We start from the raw sequence: 21,406 nt of genomic DNA on the forward strand, positions 1-21,406 counted from the left end.
AGTAGTTGGGAAAATGAAAAGAAATGAGGAGGGATTCAACCAGCAATTTGCTTCTTTAAATAGACAAACAAAACATTCCTCATTTTACCATCAGTAAATTTTATTCTACTTTTAGTCATGCAAATTAAAAATACTTTGACTACATTTCTCATATTAAATTTTATTCTACAATTAGTCATGCAAATCTAAATACTACTTCCTCCTTCTCATTTACTTTGAATACTTTTCCCTTTACTAGCCATTTAAGGATTTAGAATAAATTATTTACTAACTTTATCCTTTAATTCTTTTACATTATTCTATTTATGTCTTATTCAAACAATTATTTAATATTAAGGGAAAAGCAATAATTTTAAGTAATTCTATATTGATCTTATAAATTGACAGATAATTTAGGACAAATGCTTTAAGTAATGTGAAAAAATAATATGGGAGGAAGGAAGTATGAGAAAGAATATATTTTATACTTTAAAAGGAAAAAAGAAATATAGTACTCATTCTATCTATTTTTACTTGTTCAGTATAGAACTAAACCCGCAAGCACCTTAAGCAACTTTTAGTAAACTACCACAAAATTGAAGGGAGAAGAAAAAGTGACTTCCTGATTATTATTGAACTTCATTTAGCCAATGAATCTACAAGCTAATTTTCCTAACACAATTTTTTCATATTTGACTAGTTTTTTCTCTTATAGGAAAAGGTTTGCTTTGCCAGTTTTCGCCTAACATTTGATTATTTCAATCCTAACAAAAATCTCGTTGGAAACTCAAAAATACTGTTGAGAAGATTAAAAGAAGGATGGTGCTTCAATCCATCATGATTTTTTCCCTGGGAAGGTCAAGCTCCTCAAGAACAATATGTTTCTTTCCTCAAGAACTATTCGTAGATATTGTGTCGAACAAAAATTAGGATACAAAAAGTAGTCCAATGAAAACACAATCCGCTCAATTCAGCCAATCAAAAGAATTTACAGATATGTAGTCCAAATTAACTTATGATGAATAGCCTTATCTAAATATTTATAAAAAGTTATTTTTTTTAATTTAAAAAATCACTTGTTAACCTTCTTAACCTTATCATGTGCAAATTTACTCTAGTTTTATATATGTAATCTCTTCTAGATTTTTTATGTTACTTAGGGAGGTTTTTTGTTTTATGTTCCCCTTTTTTGTAATTATTTCTAATAAAATAAGACACGGGTCAATGTCAAACCCTATTTTAATTATTTTATTCTTAAGAAAAGGAAGACCCTTCCCAGTGGTGTTAAAAAGTGGGGTTAAAAACTGGTTGAAGAAAGACCAACATTCAGGATTCGAGCTCAAAGAAAATTATTTTTTAATTCATTATCAGTGTTGTAGAACAACATATAATCATTAACACAACAATAAAGTATATCATACGACAATTTTAACTTGATAAGAAATCTCTTTGACTGATAGAAGTTCTTAGGTATGTCAAACTCTGAATTAACTAGTCACTCAAAAGATCAATCACTGAGTCCAAAGCCACATGATGAACACTCCAATTTGATTTAATATTCATTAATCTAAATGCAACTAAGAAGGTAGAATGCAGTCACATAGTAGACAACTAGCCTCTTGAAATTGTTCATATAAACATCTTTCTTCTTCATTAGGAGCTTTATCCAAATATTGTTCAGATTTCATCCCACCTTGAACCCCGCAAGCATCATTGATCAATTTATGAACTCTATCATGTTGAACCTTATCGTGTGGAACCATATCATGTAAAATCCTAATTTGACCTTATGGTGCAAGAATACTATATTCATCCATGGGTAGCAAATTATAAAACATGTCATTCAATCCATCTATTTCTTCATGATCAACCCATACAAAATATCTAGGTTTAAATCCATTACGATACAAATGAACCATAAGTGTATTTGGATTAAAAAATTTCAAGCACCTACATGCACTATAAGGACACCTAATCAATCCATTATTCTTAAAAATATCAAGTGGCAATGCATGATCAATAAAACGTCTTGCACCATCAATAAACTCAGATTTCAAACCACCACCAGTTTCATAATGCATGTTGTACATCCACAAACGATGATCCATCTATAAAAATATAGATAGTCAATTATAAATTAAATTTATTAATAATTTAACTAGATTAAATTAATTTATATTGTCAATATATATTTATTATTACTAATTATAGCTATAATTACTTATATATATTTAGTTAATTTATATACCTAAGTTCGGAAATACAACATTTCAACATCAACAAAATTCAAGCTTCATTAGTTCATAAAGACTACATTTCATCAAGATTGCTAATGTTTACCAACTAAGTTCATAAATTCTACAGTTCAATATATATTTCTAAAGTTCACAATTAAAAGTTCATATATAAATCATATAGTTAAGAGTTCAACATTTCTAAAGTTTAAGCTTAATTCGTTCATAAAGACAAGAATTCATCAACATTGCTAAATTTCACAACCTAAGTTCATAAATTCTACAATTCAAGATTTATAAAGTTTATAAATCCTACAGTAATTCAAGATTTCTAAAGTCTAAACTTAATTAGCTCATAAAGACTACATTTCATCAAAATTTCTAACGTTCACAACCTGTTCATAAATTCTACAATTCAATATATATTTCTAACGTTCACAACCTAAAGTTCATACATGAATCCTACAACTAATAATTCAACATTTCTTAAGTTAAGTTTAATTAGATCATAAAGACTACAATTCATAAAGATTGCTAAACTTCACAACCTAAGTTCATAAATTCTACAATTCAAGATTTCTAAAGTTCACAACCTAAAATTTCATAATCCTACCATAATTCAAGATTTTTAAAATTTAAAACTGAATTAGTTCATCAAGACTATATTTCATCAAAATTTCTAACGCTCAATACCTAAGTTCATAAATTCTACAATAATTCAAGATTTCTAAAGTTTAATCTTAATTACTTCATAAAGACTACAATTCATCGAGATTTCTAAAGTTCAAACCTAAGTTCATAAATTCATGAACAATTCAAAATTTCTAAATTAAGTTCACAACTTAAGTTCAAAATAAATCCTATACAATTTAAGATTTCTAAACTCTAACTAGCTTAATTAGTTCATCAGGACTACAATTCAACAAGATTTCAAGTTCTAAGTTTAAGTTCTATATTAAAGTGATAATTAAGTTCTATTCTTTAATTACAAGTTATAATTAAGTAATAAGTTCATGTCATTCAAGTTGAATTTTTCTAAGTTAGAGTACGAAAATTTCAAATTTCAAGTATAACTAAATTTCAAAATCCTAAAATTCAAGATTATGAAAATATGAAGTTCTAAGTTCTAATTAATTAGTTCTAAAGTTATGTTAAAATTTATACAAACAAAAAAAATTCTAAGTTCAACTTCAAAAGATTCAACAAACTACATAGAATAAACTAACTAATAAATAAAAAAATACTCAAATTGAAGAAAACTAACCCCAACCTTAATTTAATTAGAAGAGAGAGGATGAAGGGGAAACGGGGTCACGACACAGTAGGGAGGTTAGTGGCATTTCCAGGACCTGCGAGGGTGGTAGCAACAGGGAGGGCGGCGGCGGCAGCAACAGGGAGAGCAGCGGCGTCTGGTGGCAGTTTAGAGAGAAGAAGAGAGGAGAAGAGAGAAAGAGGGAAGGGGGAAACTGAAAAAAACCAGATCTGTTTTCCAGATATTTTAATAAAAGTAACGAACAACATCTCGAAATCCATTGCTATTTTGGTTAAACATCATAACATCATATATATATATATATGTATATATATTATTATTATTATTATTATCTATATCTATATCTATATCTATATCTATATTATCTTAAAAACATGAACTCCTACCTTGAATGTTAAATTACTATAATATTCCTAACTTAGGTTGTGACTTTTTCGATGAGCTGTGACTTTTTCGATAAGTTGTGACTTTTTTAGAAGGTTTGTGATTTTTTGATGAGTTATGAATTTTCAAAAGAGTTGTAACCTTTTCAATAAGTTGTGACTTTTCCAAAGAGTTGTGACTTTTTCAATAAGTTGTGACGTCTCGAAAAGGTCATGACTTTTCAGATAAGACAAAAAAAATATTTGTTCATATTACCCTTAGTTGACTATAAATAAAGGGGCTTCCTCTCATTTTTCAACCACATATTTTTTAATCTTATAATCTTCTTCTTCTTGCATCTTAAATTTTTTTGGGTGATTTATTATCGTTGAGTGAGTTCGAAGTTTAGCGGAATATGAGATACCACTATTCTGAAGAAGTAAGTCGTACTATCCTAATAGGGTATATTCCATAACCTCGAGTACTGGAGGAAAATAATTTTAATGATATAATAATAATTTTTTGCTTAATATATAAATTACTATGTAATGTTCCAATATATTAGTTTTTGTTAATAATTTCTCTTGTCATGTAGATATATGCTTCTGAATATCCTTTCCAAAATTTAGAGAATTGTCACGATTTGTTTTTGATGCTCAAGACAAAAAAATGACTTTATTTATCAATGTTACTTATGTGATTTAGACTCTCATAAATTTTCCTTCAAAATAGTTATTACTATATAACATTGCACTTTTGTTTTACTTATTTACTATTTCTTAATATTTCAGCATTTTAGACGAACAAAAGTTCATATGACTTGTAATAACACTAGTTGAAGTTTGTATTAGTTAATTTTATGAGATTAATATTTTCAATGATGCAAATATATATTTATATTTGAGTAGGTATTAGTATTTAAATTAAAGTATTCTATACGTCACTAATGTATAATCAAGTCAACAAGATCTTCCAACTTCAAAATATATTATTTTAAAATATTCCGATTTCTTTTTAGAAAAAAAACTCACAACAAATTTGAAAATATGTGAATATATAAAATGTATATGTTCTCTTCACATGTTCATATGCCATCGAATAAAGAATTTAACGTGCAATACACATGCAAAGCACATTTGGTTAGATGACAAGAACAATAAAAAGCAAATATTATCTATAAGGTAATATTAGTGAGATCATACTAATTACATGGTTGAACCTCATCAAATTGAAATAAATATATACATTATTGCATTTAACTAATAAAATTTTTCATTGACCATCTTCATAGGTTTGCGTAATATGAGATATATATATGACGATCCACGTTGAACATTCACAAAAGAATCTGGAATATTAGTTTTTACTAAGCTTATTATTCAAATCTTCGCTTAAATAAGCAAAACTATTTACTATAACATATATTTTTGGAATCGGTAATCACGTGCAACACACGTCTCAAAAAACTAGTTATTATTAAAAGTGAGAAAAATCTAAGCCAAAAATTGGATTACGAAAATACCCCATACCTATTAATTTATTTTCTTAAAATTCTTTTTCATTTAAAATCAACTTCATAATCACACCTCTTCATTTTCATAAATTATCCTAATAATATTCATCCATTTTGTGTCTTTAAGTCACTCATTATCATCTTAAATTAATCTTATTTTTAGCTTCCATAAGTTAAGAGAAATTTTCATATTCTTTTACCTTCTATAAAATCAATAGTTTTAGCCTTTGGGTCATTGTCAAATTTAGGGGCGGATTTAGCAAGAGCTATGCGGTGTCATGTGACACTGCTTCGTCGGAAAATTTTACGAAATATGTACAATGTGAGAAGGGAAAAAACAGATATATAGTTATATATTATAAATGTGACAATCCTTCAATCAAAGTTGTCTGTAGCACAACTGGTTTTTGGCTTGAAATTTGCAAGTGAGGTCGCGGGTTCAAACCTATCTGGCCTTATTTTTTTTTATGTTCTTTTCATTTACCTTTTTTCTCACATGGTATTATTTTGAATATATTTTATTAAAAAAAAGGAAATAATCGAAAGTTATTTTTTTTCATACCTAAAAAAAAGGAAATCATCGGAAGTTAATTTTTTTTTATAAAAAGGTATAGTAATATATATATATATATATATATATATATATATATATTACTAAAAATCATCGGATGCTATATTGTTTATTTATTTTTTCATTTTAAAAGGTGACATTCTTACTAAAAATCCTACGTACGCCACTAGTCAAATTATTGTATGCTTTCTTGTTTAGAGTACTCAATATTTGATGTATTCTTAGCAGTTTCTCCAACAAAACTATATTTTTTTTATATTAATTTCTTAGACCTTTGTTTTTCTCTTAAAATTTTTGTTCTCGTTTGTTCTTTGTTGTTCTTTGTTGTTCTTTGCTTGCATTTTCAATCTTCAGAATTTGATTTATATTATATGGCTTATTTTGCTTAGTCATTTTTTGAAATTTTGGCATTCTCTCAATCTCTTTATTTCCTTCTCTATTATTTTAAGAAATTTGTACGAATTGGCATAGAATACACACGAAACGCCTATGTTTGAGAACTTATTTTTTTAAAAATGACGAACTAAGTGACGTTATCTGTTGCTTTATTAAAATATTTGACCAACATTTTGATCAAAATTGTGACGGACTAAGTAGCGTCGTCCGTCTCTTATATTAAAAAAATTCAGAAATTAAAATTAGTTAAAAATGACACACGGTGTCATAATTAATTAATTTTTACATAAATATATTTTTATTAAAAATGACGAAGTCTCCCTACCTATATTAAATAATTAAATTTATATATATATATATATATATATATATATTTGGTGCAAAATCTGCCAAAATAAATAAATGACGAACTTAGAGTCACTATCTGTCATTTCAAATAAAAATAATAATAACAGATACCATCATAAATAACATCGCTTTTGCAGAGCGACGCCGTCTGTCGTTTTCCTTTCCATCGTTTTTCACCACAATTAAATTTTATTCTACATTTAGTCATTGCAAATCCTAAATACTTTGACCACTTTTTCATATTAAATTTTATTCGGTAATTCATCATGCAAATCTAAATACTACTCCCTCCTTCTCATATTACTTTGACTATTTTTCCTTTTACCAACCATTTAAGGAATAAGAATAATTTTCTTACTAATTTTATCCTTTAATTCTTTTAAATATATTCTATTTATGTCTTACTGAAATAATTATTACAGGGATCTTTCTATAAAATTTTAATTGATTCTATCTAGATTTTATAAATTGACAAATAATTTGAAATGGATATTTTAAGTAATGTGCAAAAGTAATATGGGACGGAGGAAGAACGAGAAAGAATATATTTTATAGCTTCAAAGGAAAATGGAAATACATAATCAATATCCATTCCTTCCATTTTTACTTGTTCAATATAGAACTAAACTCATAAGCACCTTAGCCAACCTTTAGCAGACTCCCGCAAAATTGAAGGACAAGGGAAAATGACTCCCTCCTTATTATATGAAGAGAAGCAAAGAAAAATGAACTAGATAGGATTGTTTGGGGAATTTTCTGAGTTTGTATTTCTTCCTGCTCCTCTATTACAAAGCTACTTATTATTTATACAAGTAAAAAAGGGATTGAAATGTAAGAAAATAAAGATTGTGCAAAACTACAGTTATGTGATAGCAAAAGATGCCACCTATATTGTCACGACCTGAGAGCACCCCCTAGTCGTAACACGGCGTACTCGATCCCGAAGGGGTCTAATACAAGCCTCATAGCATTCATTCATCACATAGGCAATAAAAATAGTTAGGAATTAAAATTTTTTTTATTAAAAACCATAAGATTCAAAACATAAGGAAACATATTTCAAAAGACACAACGGAAGTCTAAGTCTCACATGGCCATCTTAGACACAATCTCAAAACATAAGTAGGGACACGGCCCTTTATAATCGAAAACTACTAAAATGTTTATTACATGAGGAAATGAAAACAGAGAGTTCTTGTCCTCGAATCCATGAGGACATACCAAGTCTTGGAGGAAAAGCAATCCTAGCACTTCACTAGCTAGAATCGATCATTTGCTGGAACCTACAGATGTAGTAAAAATAGAAAAAACATGGGTTAGCACTCAAAAATGTAGTAAGTATGTTGACCATGCAAAAACATGCTAAAAAGGGACATTTTTGTTGAAAGTCATGTTTTTTATGCCATTTTAGTAAAACTTCATGAACATTGATAATAGGGCATAATATAAGTCACAACCAACATACAAGTCACATATTTCAGATTTGCACAATATCAACATGTAAACCCATTACCATTACTTTAAACCTTCACCTCAAGTAACCCTCATGAAATACCTTGTGCAATGTATGGATGGCGTCCCATACCACCATCCACACCAAGGTACTACATTAAGGTCACCAAGAGTGAACTTTCATTCATCCTTTCCACCTTTACTCAATAAAGCATTTAAGAGACATAAGCATTACATGAATCACATCATCACATTAAGACCAACATCCAAGACAACTATAAATCATACTTGTGCAATGGGCAAGTAGCATCCCATAATACTACTCACACTAAGTAATCCTTTGAAGTCACCATAGACAAGGCACATTCATATATAATAGACATGATAAGGAAGTAACTCATAATACAATCCAAGTATGGCTTGCATCATTTACACTTTAAACATATAAGCATTTAAGAGTCAACATTTTTCATTAGCTTCATTACATTAAGAGCACCTTCATTCAATAGACTAAAACATCATCACAAGAGCCCATTCATTCATTAACATTATAAGGAACACACCATGACCTCTCTCAAATGTCTACTTGTGCGATGCATAGATGACGTCCCATTCCACCAAACACACTAAGTAGTACATCCTTATGAAACCATAGTTCATTAATCATTATTGTGGGGGTAAGCTTTAACCGACAAATACGATGTGAGAAACTCATGGACTCCCAGTGTCACCCTCACCGGATAAGGGATTCCTACTTGCCTAAGGTATGACCATTCATTCTAGCTTAAGTGGATCCACTATCTATAGAACTATGTGCGCACATAGTTATGGGATAGGGAGATTGATACTAGATACCCTGCCTCAACTCACGGTTGAGCATCCATCTCAAGAGGTTGCTACTAGATACCCCGCCTCAACTCTCGGATGAGCATCCACCCCTTTTCATATCCTCTTTGGTCTTAGCATTATTCCCCACGGAGTATTTGACATTCATTACATTAATTCATTAACGGATAAGAGATTGCTACTAGATACTCCGCCTCAACTCACGGTTGAGCATCCATCTCAAACCTAACATTCATTAAAATGGGATATAGGGATTATTACTAGACACTCCACGTCAACTCCCGGATGAGCATCCATCCCAACCCAACATTCATTCATTGGAAAACTCATATATTCGAAGATGAGAATAGCCTTTCACCTAAGAAACCCCTTATTGTGAGAAAGTCCTTTCACAACAAGTCATTAACATTCATTAGAGAATAATATGCAAATAGCCTTACAAATAGTACTTCATCATTAAACTTCATTCATTCATCATTCATGTATGTGTGTGTATGTGAGAATAGCCTTTCACATAATCACCTTCATTCACAAGTTTTAATAGAGAGATAACATTCAATCCTAACACAATTAGCTTCTAAACAAGATCATAACTCATTCTTTTAGATCACACGCATGCTTCACATCACATTCATATATACTACATCATGATAATACTTCAATTCATCAAAATATGNTATTATTATTATTATTATTATTATTATTATTATTATCTATATCTATATCTATATTATCTTAAAAACATGAACTCCTACCTTGCATGTTAAATTACTATAATATTCCTAACTTAGGTTGTGACTTTTTCGATGAGTTGTGACTTTTTCGATAAGTTGTGACTTTTTTAGAAGGTTTGTGATTTTTCGATGAGTTATGAATTTTCAAAAGAGTTGTAACGTTTTCAATAAGTTGTGACTTTTCCAAAGAGTTGTGACTTTTTCAATAAGTTGTGACGTCTCGAAAAGGTCATGACTTTTCAGATAACACAAAAAAAAAATTTGTTCATATTAGCCTTAGTTGACTATAAATAGAGGGGCTTCCTCTCATTTTTCAACCACATATTTTTTAATCTTATACTCTTCTTCTTCTTGCATCTTAAATTTTTTTGGGTGATTTATTATCGTGGAGTGAGTTCGAAGTTTAGCGGAATATGAGATACCACTATTCTGAAGAAGTAAGTCGTACTATCCTAATAGGGTATATTCCATAACCTCGAGTACTGGAGGAAAATAATTTTAATGATATAATAATAATTTTTTGCTTAATATATAAATTACTATGTAATGTTCCAATATATTAGTTTTTGTTAATAATTTCTCTTGTCATGTAGATATATGCTTCTGAATATCCTTTCCAAAATTTAGAGAATTGTCACGATTTGTTTTTGATGCTCAAGACAAAAAAATGACTTTATTTATCAATGTTACTTATGTGATTTAGACTCTCATAGATTTTCCTTCAAAATAGTTATTACTATATAACATTGCACTTTTGTTTTACTTATTTACTATTTATTAATATTTCAGCATTTTAGACGAACAAAAGTTCATATGACTTGTAATAACGCTAGTTGAAGTTTGTATTAGTTAATTTTATGAGATAAATATTTTCAATGATGCAAATATATATTTATATTTGAGTAGGTATTAGTATTTAAATTAAAGTATTCTATACGTCACTAATGTATAATCAAGTCAACAAGATCTTCTAACTTCAAAATATATTATTTTTAAATATTTCGATTTCTTTTTAGAAAAAAAAACTCACAACAAATTTGAAAATATGTGAATATATAAAATGTATATGTTCTCTTCACATGTTCATATGCCATCTAATAAAGAATTTAACTTGTAATACACAAGCAAAGCACATTTGGTTAGATGACAGGAACAATAAAAAGCAAATATTATCTATAAGGTAATATTAGTGAGATCAGACTAATTACATGGTTGAACCTCATCAAATTGAAATAAATATATACATTATTGCATTTAACTAATAAAATTTTTCATTGACCATCTTCATAGGTTTGCGTGAATATGAGATATATATATATGACGATCCACGTTGAACATTCACAAAAGAATCGGGAATATTAATTTTTACTAAGCTTATTATTCAAATCTTCGCTTAAATAAGCAACACTATTTACTATAACATATATTTTTGAAATCGGTAATCACGTGCAACACACGTCTCAAAAAACTAGTTATTATTAAAAGTGGGAAAAATCTAAGCCAAAAATTGGATGACGAAAATACCCCATACCTATTAATTTATTTTCTTAAAATTCTTTTTCATTTAAAATCAACTTCATAATCACACCTCTTCATTTTCATAAATTATCCTAATAATATTCATCCATTTTGTGTCTTTAACTCACTCATTATCATCTTAAATTAATCTTATTTTCTACTTATTTTTAGCTTCCATAAGTTAAGAGAAATTTTCATATTCTTTTACCTTCTATAAAATCAATAGTTTTAGCCTTTGGGTCATTGTCAAATTTAGGGGCGGATTTAGCAAGAGCTATGCGGTGTCATGTGACACTGCTTCGTCGGAAAATTTTACGAAATATGTACAATGTGAGAAGGGAAAAAACAGATATATAGTTATATATTATAAATGTGACAATCCTTCAATCAAAGTTGTCTGTAGCACAACTGGTTTTTGGCTTGAAATTTGCAAGTGAGGTCGCGGGTTCAAACGTATCTGGCCTTATTTTTTTTATGTTCTTTCATTTACCTTTTTTCTCACATGGTATTATTTTGAATATATTTTATTAAAAAAAAGGAAATCATCGAAAGTTATTTTTTTCATACCTAAAAAAAAGGAAATCATCGAAAGTTAATTTTTTTTATAAAAAGGTATAGTAATATATATATATATATATATATATGTATGTATTACTAAAAATCATCGGATGTTATATTGTTTATTTATTTTTTCATTTTAAAAGGTGGCATTGCTTACTAAAAATCCTACGTACGCCACTAGTCAAATTATTGTATGCTTTCTTGTTTAGAGTACTCAATATTTGATGTATTCTTAGCACTTTCTCCAACAAAACTATATTTTTTTTATATTAATTTCTTAGACCTTTGTTTTTCTCTTAAAATTTTTGTTCTCGTTTGTTCTTTGTTGTTCTTTGCTTGCATTTTCAATCTTCAGAATTTGATTTATATTATATGGCTTATTTTGCTTAGTCAATTTTTGAAATTCTGGCATTCTCTCAATCTCTTTATTTCCTTCTCTATTATTTTAAGAAATTTGTACGAATTGGCATAGAATACACATGAAATGCCTATGTTTGAGAACTAATTTTTTAAAAAAATGACGAACTAAGTGACATTATTTGTTGCTTTATTAAAATATTTGACCAACATTTTGATCAAAATTGCGACGGACTAAGCAGCGTCGTCCGTCTCTTATATTAAAAAAATTCAGAAATTAAAATTAGTTAAAAACGACACACGGTGTCATAATTAATTAATTTTTACATATATATATTTTTATTAAAAATGACGAAGTCTCCCTACCTATATTAAATAATTAAATTATATATATATATATATATATATATATTTGGTGCAAAATCTGCCAAAATAAATAAATGACGGACTTAGAGTCACTATTTGTCATTTCAAATAAAAATAATAATAACAGATACCATCACAAATAACATCGCTTTTACAGAGCGACACCGTCTGTCGTTTTCCTTTCCATCGTTTTTCACCATAATTAAATTTTATTCTACATTTAGTCATTTCAAATCCTAAATACTTTGACCACTTTTTCATATTAAATTTTATTCGGTAATTCATCATGCAAATCTAAATACTACTCCCTCCTTCTCATATTACTTTGACTATTTTTCCTTTTACCAACCATTTAAGGAATAAGAATAATTTTCTTACTAATTTTATCCTTTAATTCTTTTAAATATATTCTATTTATGTCTTAGTGAAATAATTATTACAGGGATCTTTCTATAAAATTTTAATTGATTCTATCTAGATTTTATAAATTGACAAATAATTTGAAATGGATATTTTAAGTAATGTGCAAAAGTAATATGGGACGGAGGAAGAACGAGAAAGAATATATTTTATAGCTTCAAAGGAAAATGGAAATACATAATCAATATCCATTCCTTCCATTTTTACTTGTTCAATATAGAACTAAACTCATAAGCACCTTAGCCAACCTTTAGCAGACTCCCGCAAAATTGAAGGACAAGGGAAAATGACTCCCTCCTTATTATATGAAGAGAAGCAAAGAAAAATGAACTAGATAGGATTGTTTGGGGAATTTTCTGAGTTTGTATTTCTTCCTGCTCCTCTATTACAAAGCTACTTATTATTTATACAAGTAAAAAAGGGATTGAAATGTAAGAAAATAAAGCTTGTGAAAAACTACAGTTATGTGATAGCAAAAGATACCACCTATATTGTCACGATCCGAGAGCACCTCCTAGTCGTAACACGGCGTACTCGATCCCGAAGGGGTCTAATACAAGCCTCATAGAATTCGTTCATCGCATAGGTAATAAAAATAGTTAGGAATTAAATTTTGTTTTATTAAAAACCATAAGTTCAAAACATAAGGAAATATCTTTCAAAAGACACAACGGAAGTCTAAGTCTCACATGGCCATCTTAAACACAATCTCAAAACATAAGTAGGGACACGGCCCTTTATAATCGAAAACTAATAAAATGTTTATTACATGAGGAAATGAAAACAAGAGTTCTTGTCCTCGAATCCATGAGGACATACCAAGTCTTGGAGGAAAAGCAATCCAAGCACTTCACTAGCTAGAATCGATCATTTGCTGGAACCTACACATGTAGTAAAAATAGAAAAATATGGGTTAGCACTCAAAAATGTAGTAAGTATGATGACCATGCAAAAACATGCTAAAAAGGGACATTTTGTTGAAAGTCATGCTTTTTATGCCATTTTAGTAAAACTTCATGAACATTGATAATAGGGCATAATATAAGTCACAACCAACATACAAGTCACATATTTCACATTTGCACAATATCAACATGTAAACCCATTACCATTACTTTAAACCTTCACCTCAAGTAACCCTCATGAAATACCTTGTGCAATGTATGGATGGCGTCCCATACCACACCATTCACACCAAGGTACTACATTAAGGTCACCAAGAGTGAACTTTCATTCATCCTTTCCACCTTTACTCAATAAAGCATTTAAGAGACATAAGCATTACATGAATCACATCATCACATTAAGACCAACATCCAAGACAACTCTAAATCATACTTGTGCAATGGGCAAGTAGCATCCCATAATACTACTCACACTAAGTAATCCTTTGAAGTCACCATAGACAAGGCACATTCATATATAATAGACATGATAAGGAAGTAACTCATAATACAATCCAAGTATGGCTTGCATCATTTACACTTTAAACATATAAGCATTTAAGAGTCAACATTTTTCATTAGCTTCATTACATTAAGAGCACCTTCATTCAATAGACTAAAACATCATCACAAGAGCCCATTCATTCATTAACATTATAAGGAACACACCATGACCTCTCTCAAATGTCTACTTGTGCGATGCATAGATGACGTCCCATTCCACCAGATACACTAAGTAGTACATCCTTAAGAAACCATAGTTCATTAATCATTATTGTGGGGGTAAGGTTTAACCGACAAATATCATGTGAGAAACTCATGGACTCCCGGTGTCACCCTCACTGGATAAGGGATTCCTACTTGCCTAAGGTATGACCATTCATTCTAGCTTAAGTGGATCCACTATCTATAGAACTATGTGGGCACATAGTTATGGGATAGGGAGATTGATACTAGATACCCTGCCTCAACTCACGGTTGAGCATCCATCTCAAGAGGTTGCTACTAGATACCCCGCCTCAACTCTCGGATGAGCATCCACCCCTTTTCATATCCTCTTTGGTCTTAGCATTATTCCCCACGGAGTATTTGACATTCATTACATTAATTCATTAACAGATAAGAGATTGCTACTAGATACTCCACCTCAACTCACGGTTGAGCATCCATCTCAAACCCAACATTCATTAAAATGGGATATAGGGATTATTACTAGACACTCCCCCTCAACTCCCGGATGAGCATCCATCCCAACCCAACATTCATTCATTGGAAAACTCATATATTCGCAGATGAGAATAGCCTTTCACCTAAGAAACCCCTTATTGTGAGAAAGTCCTTTCACAAAAAGTCATTAACAGTCATTAGAGTACAATATGCAAATAGCCTTACAAATAGTACTTCATCATTAAACTTCATTCATTCATCATTCAAGTGTGTGTGTATGTGAGAATAGCCTTTCACATAATCACCTTCATTCGCAAGTTCTAATAGAGAGCTAACATTCAATCCTAACACAATTAGCTTCTAAACAAGATCATAACTCATTTTTTTAGATCACACTCATGCTTCACATCACATTCATATATACTACATCATGATAATACTTCAATTCATCAAAATATGCCTTCAAGGCCATGATCACAATGTACATAATATGTAAACACCTCCACCTTTCAAGTGGATCAACAATCTAAGCACAATTCAACATTCAACATGAAATTAGGTCATAAATTGCCCTTTCAAGTCCATGATCAAAAGGCACGAATACACCAACAATTTACTATAATTAAGGCATGCATAATGATACAAATCAACAATCTAAATCAATTTATACAATCTCCATTCACAAGCTTTCATAATTATCAAACCCAATTCATAAACACAATTTAGCAATTTTAGAGAAATCATGGGTTCATGGAATATTTAATCTTAATACATAAATTAAAAATCAATATAATCATAATTTATCATTTGAAAACGTTTGATGCAAGAACCCATGAGTTCGAGTGAAATATAGGGTTTTAGAGAATCTTGAGAACTTTGAAACTTCTTTGAAATTGTAGATGAAGGATCACCATACCTTGATAGATGAATTCCACGAAAATCAACTCAATTATCCTACCTCTTCAAGCCCTAAGTCCACTTCTTCTCTTGGTCTTCTATGGAGATCTTAGAGAGAAGATATTTTGAGAAGGAAGGGTTTTGATTTGTGGAATTTGAAGAATGAATTTAAAAATAGTATTTTATTGTTTTAATACACTTAAAATACCTTAAAACACTTTAAATCACCGTCCATACATTAATTAGGACTTGGGGTGAATTGGTATATTGGCCGAACCAAAAACCAGATGGCAGGTCCAATCCAGGAGTCACCATCCACGGACCGTGGATGGATTGATGGGACCATACTGTCCCTTTGTGGTTTGGTTCAGAGACTCTCATTTGGGGGTCTTGACCTACGGAGGCCATCCACGGGGCGTGGATGGACCTACGGGGCGTGGACCCCTTCCGTAGGTCACTCATTTTGAGGCAACCTCATGGTTTCCTAGGGGTCTTGGGGTCTAGACCTAGGCTCCTCCTCAAGGACCCTTAGGGTGGTCCTTGGGGAGTCGTACCTTGACATCTAACCCCTAAACACCTCAACCATGGCTCGGGACAATATTAAACAGCACTTTAAAACTCAAGACAAACACAAACGAACACACATTAGGCTCTAGATTCACTAGTTCATTTTTAGGGTCGTTACATTATCCCCCACTTAGGAACATTCGTNATCAACAAACTCATTATGCATCAAACTTTACACTTCTCATTTTCATTGGAGGCATTACCTTCTCCAACTCACATCATTCTCATCATACAAACATCTATAGGCACATTTAAGCAACTTCTTCATAAAAACACATTTAAGCATGCTCAACACGTCAACTCATGAAATATTTAGGCAACTCATCATGGATGCATATCAACATGAGGAACACAATTATGAAAACTCATTTTCTTATTTAACAAGATTTCATCTAGAACGTGCATAACATAAGGAGAACTTGGAAATACAATATCACACATGACTCCAAAACATGAACAAGCTACAAGGAACTCTAGGTCTCAAGCTTGAATAGGAATAAAAGGAAAGAGATAAGGATATCAACACTCACCACAACCTACTATTCAACATACCATCCCCCCACTTAGGAGAAAACCACACTAAGGCTAACATGAAAACAACATAAGGACCTCAATAAGACATTCACACTATAAGGAGCTATGACTTACCGATACCTTCATCTGGATAAGCTCCTTTTTCCTTGTTAGCTTGAAGCACATGGAAACAGTTTCTCTTTGGAACATCAAGATCCGGGCCATCAAGAGAAGTTTTTTGGCCTCTCTCTCTTTTGCCGAAAGTGTTGGGCAATCCCTCATCTTATGCCCCTTCTTTTCACACCCAAAGCACCCATCCGTGCCAGCAAGACACTTACCCAAATGTTGCTTCCCACATGTGGCACATTTAGGCCTTTCAAATGAAGAACCACTTCCATTCCCTCCTTGAGATTTAGGGTTAGACACCCTATCATTGCTAACCATTGAGGAATCTCGATTGAAAGACCTCTTCTTGGACCTAGATTGACCATGCTCATCGGATCTACCTATCTTCAAATCTCTACCCATCCTCTTAAGTTTGGACTCCTTAATAGATTGAGCATACACAACAAGTCTAGAGATATTCATATCATCGTGGAGCATCCCCGTACGACACTTTTCCTTAACTAGGTCGGATACACCGGTAACAAATCTACTCATCTCATCTCTAGGGTTAGACACCAAGGATGGAGCATATTTAGACAGTAAGGTAAACTTCAAGGAATACTCCTCCACACTCATAGTACCTTGCCTAAGGTTTATAAACTCCTCAACCTTAACCTCCCTCTTCTCACAGGGAAAGTACTTACTAAGGAAAGCTCTTTTAAACTCCTCCCATGCTATATGACCCGCTTCAACCGGCCTATTGGCTTTCCATTGAGTGAACCACACTTGGGCCACATCTTTCAATTGGTAGGAAGCCAACTCCTCCTTCTCCCTAGAAGTTACTCCCATACCATCTACTATCTTATAAACTTCATCCAAGAATTCTTGGGGATCTTCTCCCACTTTAGAGCAAAGAACGGTTCAGATTCATCCTTACAAAGTCTCTCAATCTTGAGGCCACGATACCAACATTAGAATTCACCCTAGTCCCCATATCTCAATTCACTTGAGCCGTCATGGCTCAGGCTAGGGTTAGAAAAGCCGTCCTAATCTTTTCATTGGTCATGTCTGGGGGAACCACCGAAACTTCATTTCCTTGATTGCCTAGAGGAACTTGGCCACCTTGGGGAGGAACTACCTCATTAACAATCTACTCTTCCACTCTCCTTGGGTTAGCCCTAGTATTCCTATCCTTTAAACACAAGAGAAAGGATTAGGAAAAGGACACTTATAGAGCTAAAATCTAAGTTAGGACTTCAAGAATATGAAAGAAGTGTAACTTTGTAATGTCCTATAGCCTCTCACACATATATGTGTCTCGACTCACACTGATGAACAACTTCTCTACTAGACGTGGCTTGTGAGACCCTAAAGACCATTCCCAAAACCTTGTGCTCTAATACCAAATTTTTCACGACCCGGAAGCACCTCCTAGTCGTAACAAGACGTACTCGACCCCGAAGGGGTCTAATACAAGCCTCATAGCATTCATTCATCGCATAGGTAATAAAAATAGTAAGGAATTTAAAAACATTTTATTTAAAACCATAAGATTCAAAATATAAGGAAACATCTTTCAAAAAACATAGTGGAAGTCTAAGTCTCACATGGCCATCTTAGACACAATCTCAAAACATAAGTAGGGACACGACCCTTTTCAATCGAAAACTACTAAAATGTCTATTACATGAGGAAATGAAAACATAGAGTTCTTGTCCTTGAATCCAAGAGGACATACCAAGTCTTGGAGGAAAAGCAATCCAAGCACTTCACTAGCTAGAATTGATCACTTGACAGAACCTACACTTGTAGTAAAAATAGAGAAATATGGGTTGGCACACAAAAATGTACCAAGTATGATGACCATGAAAAAACATGCTAAAAAGGGACATTTTGTTGAAAGTCATGCTTTTATGCTATTTTAGTAAAACTTCATGAACATTGATAATAGAGGCATAATATAAGTCAAAACAAACATACAAGTCGCATATTTTACATTTGCACAATATCAACATGTAAACCCATTACCTTTACTTTAAACCTTCACCTCAAGTAACCCTCATGATATACCTTGTGCAATGTATGGATAGCGACCCATACCACCATCCACACGAAGGTACCACATTAAGGTTACCAAAAGTGAACTTCCATTCATCCTTTCCACCTTTACTCAATAAAACATTTAAGAGACATAAGCATTAAATGAAGCACATCATCACATTAAGACCAACATCCAAGACAACTCTAAGTCATACTTGTGCAATGGGCAAGTAGCATCCCATAATACTACTCACACTAAGTAATCCTTTGAAGTCACCATAGACAAGGCACATACATATATAATAGACATGACAAGGAAGTAACTCATAATACAATCCAAGTATAGCATGCATCATTTACACTTTAAACATATAAGAATTTAAGAGTCAACATTCTTCATTAGCTTCATTACATTAAGAGCACCTTCATTCACTAGACATTAGATCAACATACTTCATTAAAAGATCATCGCAAGAGCCCATTCATTCATTAACATTATAAGGAACACACCATGACTTCTCTCAAATGNAGACATGACAAGGAAGTAACTCATAATACAATCCAAGTATATCATGAATCATTTATAGTTTAAACATATAAGAATTTAAGAGTCAACATTCTTCATTAGCTTCATTACATTAAAAGCACCTTCATTCATTAGACATTAGATCAACATTCTTCATTAAAAGATCTTCGCAAGAGCCCATTCATTCATTAACATTATAAGGAACACACCATGACCTCTCTCAAATGTCTACTTGTGCAATGGATATATCGTGTCCCATTCCACCACCCACACTAAGTAGTATATCCTTAAGAAACCATAGTTGATTAATCATTATTGTGGGGGTAAGACTTAACCGACAAAGACCATGTGAGCAACTCATGGACTCCCGGTGTCACCCTTACCAGATAAGGGATTCTTACTTTCCTAAGGTAGGACCATTCCTTTTAGTTTAAGTGGATCCACTAGCTATAGACCTATGTGGGCACATAGTTATTGATTAGGGATATTGCTACTAGATACCCCACCTCAATTCACGGTTGAGCATCCATCTCAAGAGATTGCTACTAGATACCCCGCCTCAACTCCTGAATGAGAATCCACCCCTTTTCATATCCTCTCGGTGCTTATCATTATTCCCCACAGAGTATTTGACATTCGTTACATTAATTCATTAAGGGATAAGATATTGCTACTAGATACTCCGCCTCAACTCATGGTTGAGCATCCATCTCAAAACCAACATTCATTAAAATGTGATACAAGGATTGTTACTAGACACTCCGCCTCAACTCCCGGATGAGCATTTATCCCAACCCAACATTCATTCATTGGAAAACACATAGATTCAAAGATGAGAATAGCCTTTCACCTAAGAACCCCCTTTTTGTGAGAAAGTCCTTTCACAACAAGTCATTAACATTCATTAGAGTACAATATGAGAATGGCCTTTCAAATAGTACTTCATCATTAACAATATCATTAAACTTCATTCATTGATCATTCATGTGTGTGTATATGTGAGAATATCCTTTCACAGTCACTGTAACGACCCGGAAAATGATAGAGTGAAACTAGAGCCTCACATGTGAGTTTGGAGTCGAGAACTTAATGAAATGATTATATTTGAATTTGACCCAAAAAGTTCTTAAAAATGTGCTTCGGAAGTTACCGGAAACTTGTTTAGCTGTATATAAAAAGATCCGTTTCATTTTTCGAAAATCCGACTTCATATTCTTTTTTAGGGGGCCAAATTGAGTGGGAAATGGGTCTAACCCAAATTTTAGAGTAACCGTATCAAAATCCGAAATTTCCAAGTGAAGCCTTTTTCGAGGGTCTACTTTGGAGGGTCATATCTCCTAGCACACAAATTATTTGGGTGGCCGATAATATATCCATGGAAAGACCTTTGAGTTATCTACCTAACGCACTTCTTTTCATCTCATTCGGAGTTCGGACGAAGAAGTTATGCCCATTTACGTAAAATCTGTTCGGCAGGAAAAGGCAATTTCCAGTAGGCGTGGTTACTGTTCACCCGCCTCATTTTTTTTCTAAGTGTTGGACCATTCTTCCAAAGGACATATATTATTTCCTAGATACCATTAGTTCAATTCCCATCCCTAAAACATTTCCCTCTCTACAATCCTCCATTAAGAAGAAGAAGAAGTGGGAGCTAGGGCTTTGGATTCAAGGCTTTCTTCATCAAATTTCGTGGGAGATCATAGCAAAGGTATGGTG

The 21,406-nt window shown here is 32.1% G+C and overlaps 1 protein-coding gene across 1 annotated transcript in view; it reads right to left on the minus strand.

Moving 5' to 3' along the window:
* Nucleotides 1-3,524: 3,524 nt before the first annotated feature.
* Nucleotides 3,525-21,406, minus strand: part of LOC125845822 (uncharacterized) — a 105,416-nt gene continuing 87,534 nt past the window's right edge. Inside the window, exons 2-4 of the mRNA XM_049525339.1 lie at nucleotides 17,659-17,956; nucleotides 17,155-17,565; nucleotides 3,525-3,695 (exon numbers count right to left, since the gene is read on the minus strand). Coding sequence (XP_049381296.1) covers nucleotides 3,525-3,695; nucleotides 17,155-17,565; nucleotides 17,659-17,956 — 880 coding nt within the window. The remainder of the gene's footprint in view (nucleotides 3,696-17,154; nucleotides 17,566-17,658; nucleotides 17,957-21,406) is intronic.

This window comes from Solanum stenotomum, chromosome 11 (assembly GCF_019186545.1).
Source record: "Solanum stenotomum isolate F172 chromosome 11, ASM1918654v1, whole genome shotgun sequence".
Lineage (NCBI taxonomy): Eukaryota > Viridiplantae > Streptophyta > Magnoliopsida > Solanales > Solanaceae > Solanum > Solanum stenotomum.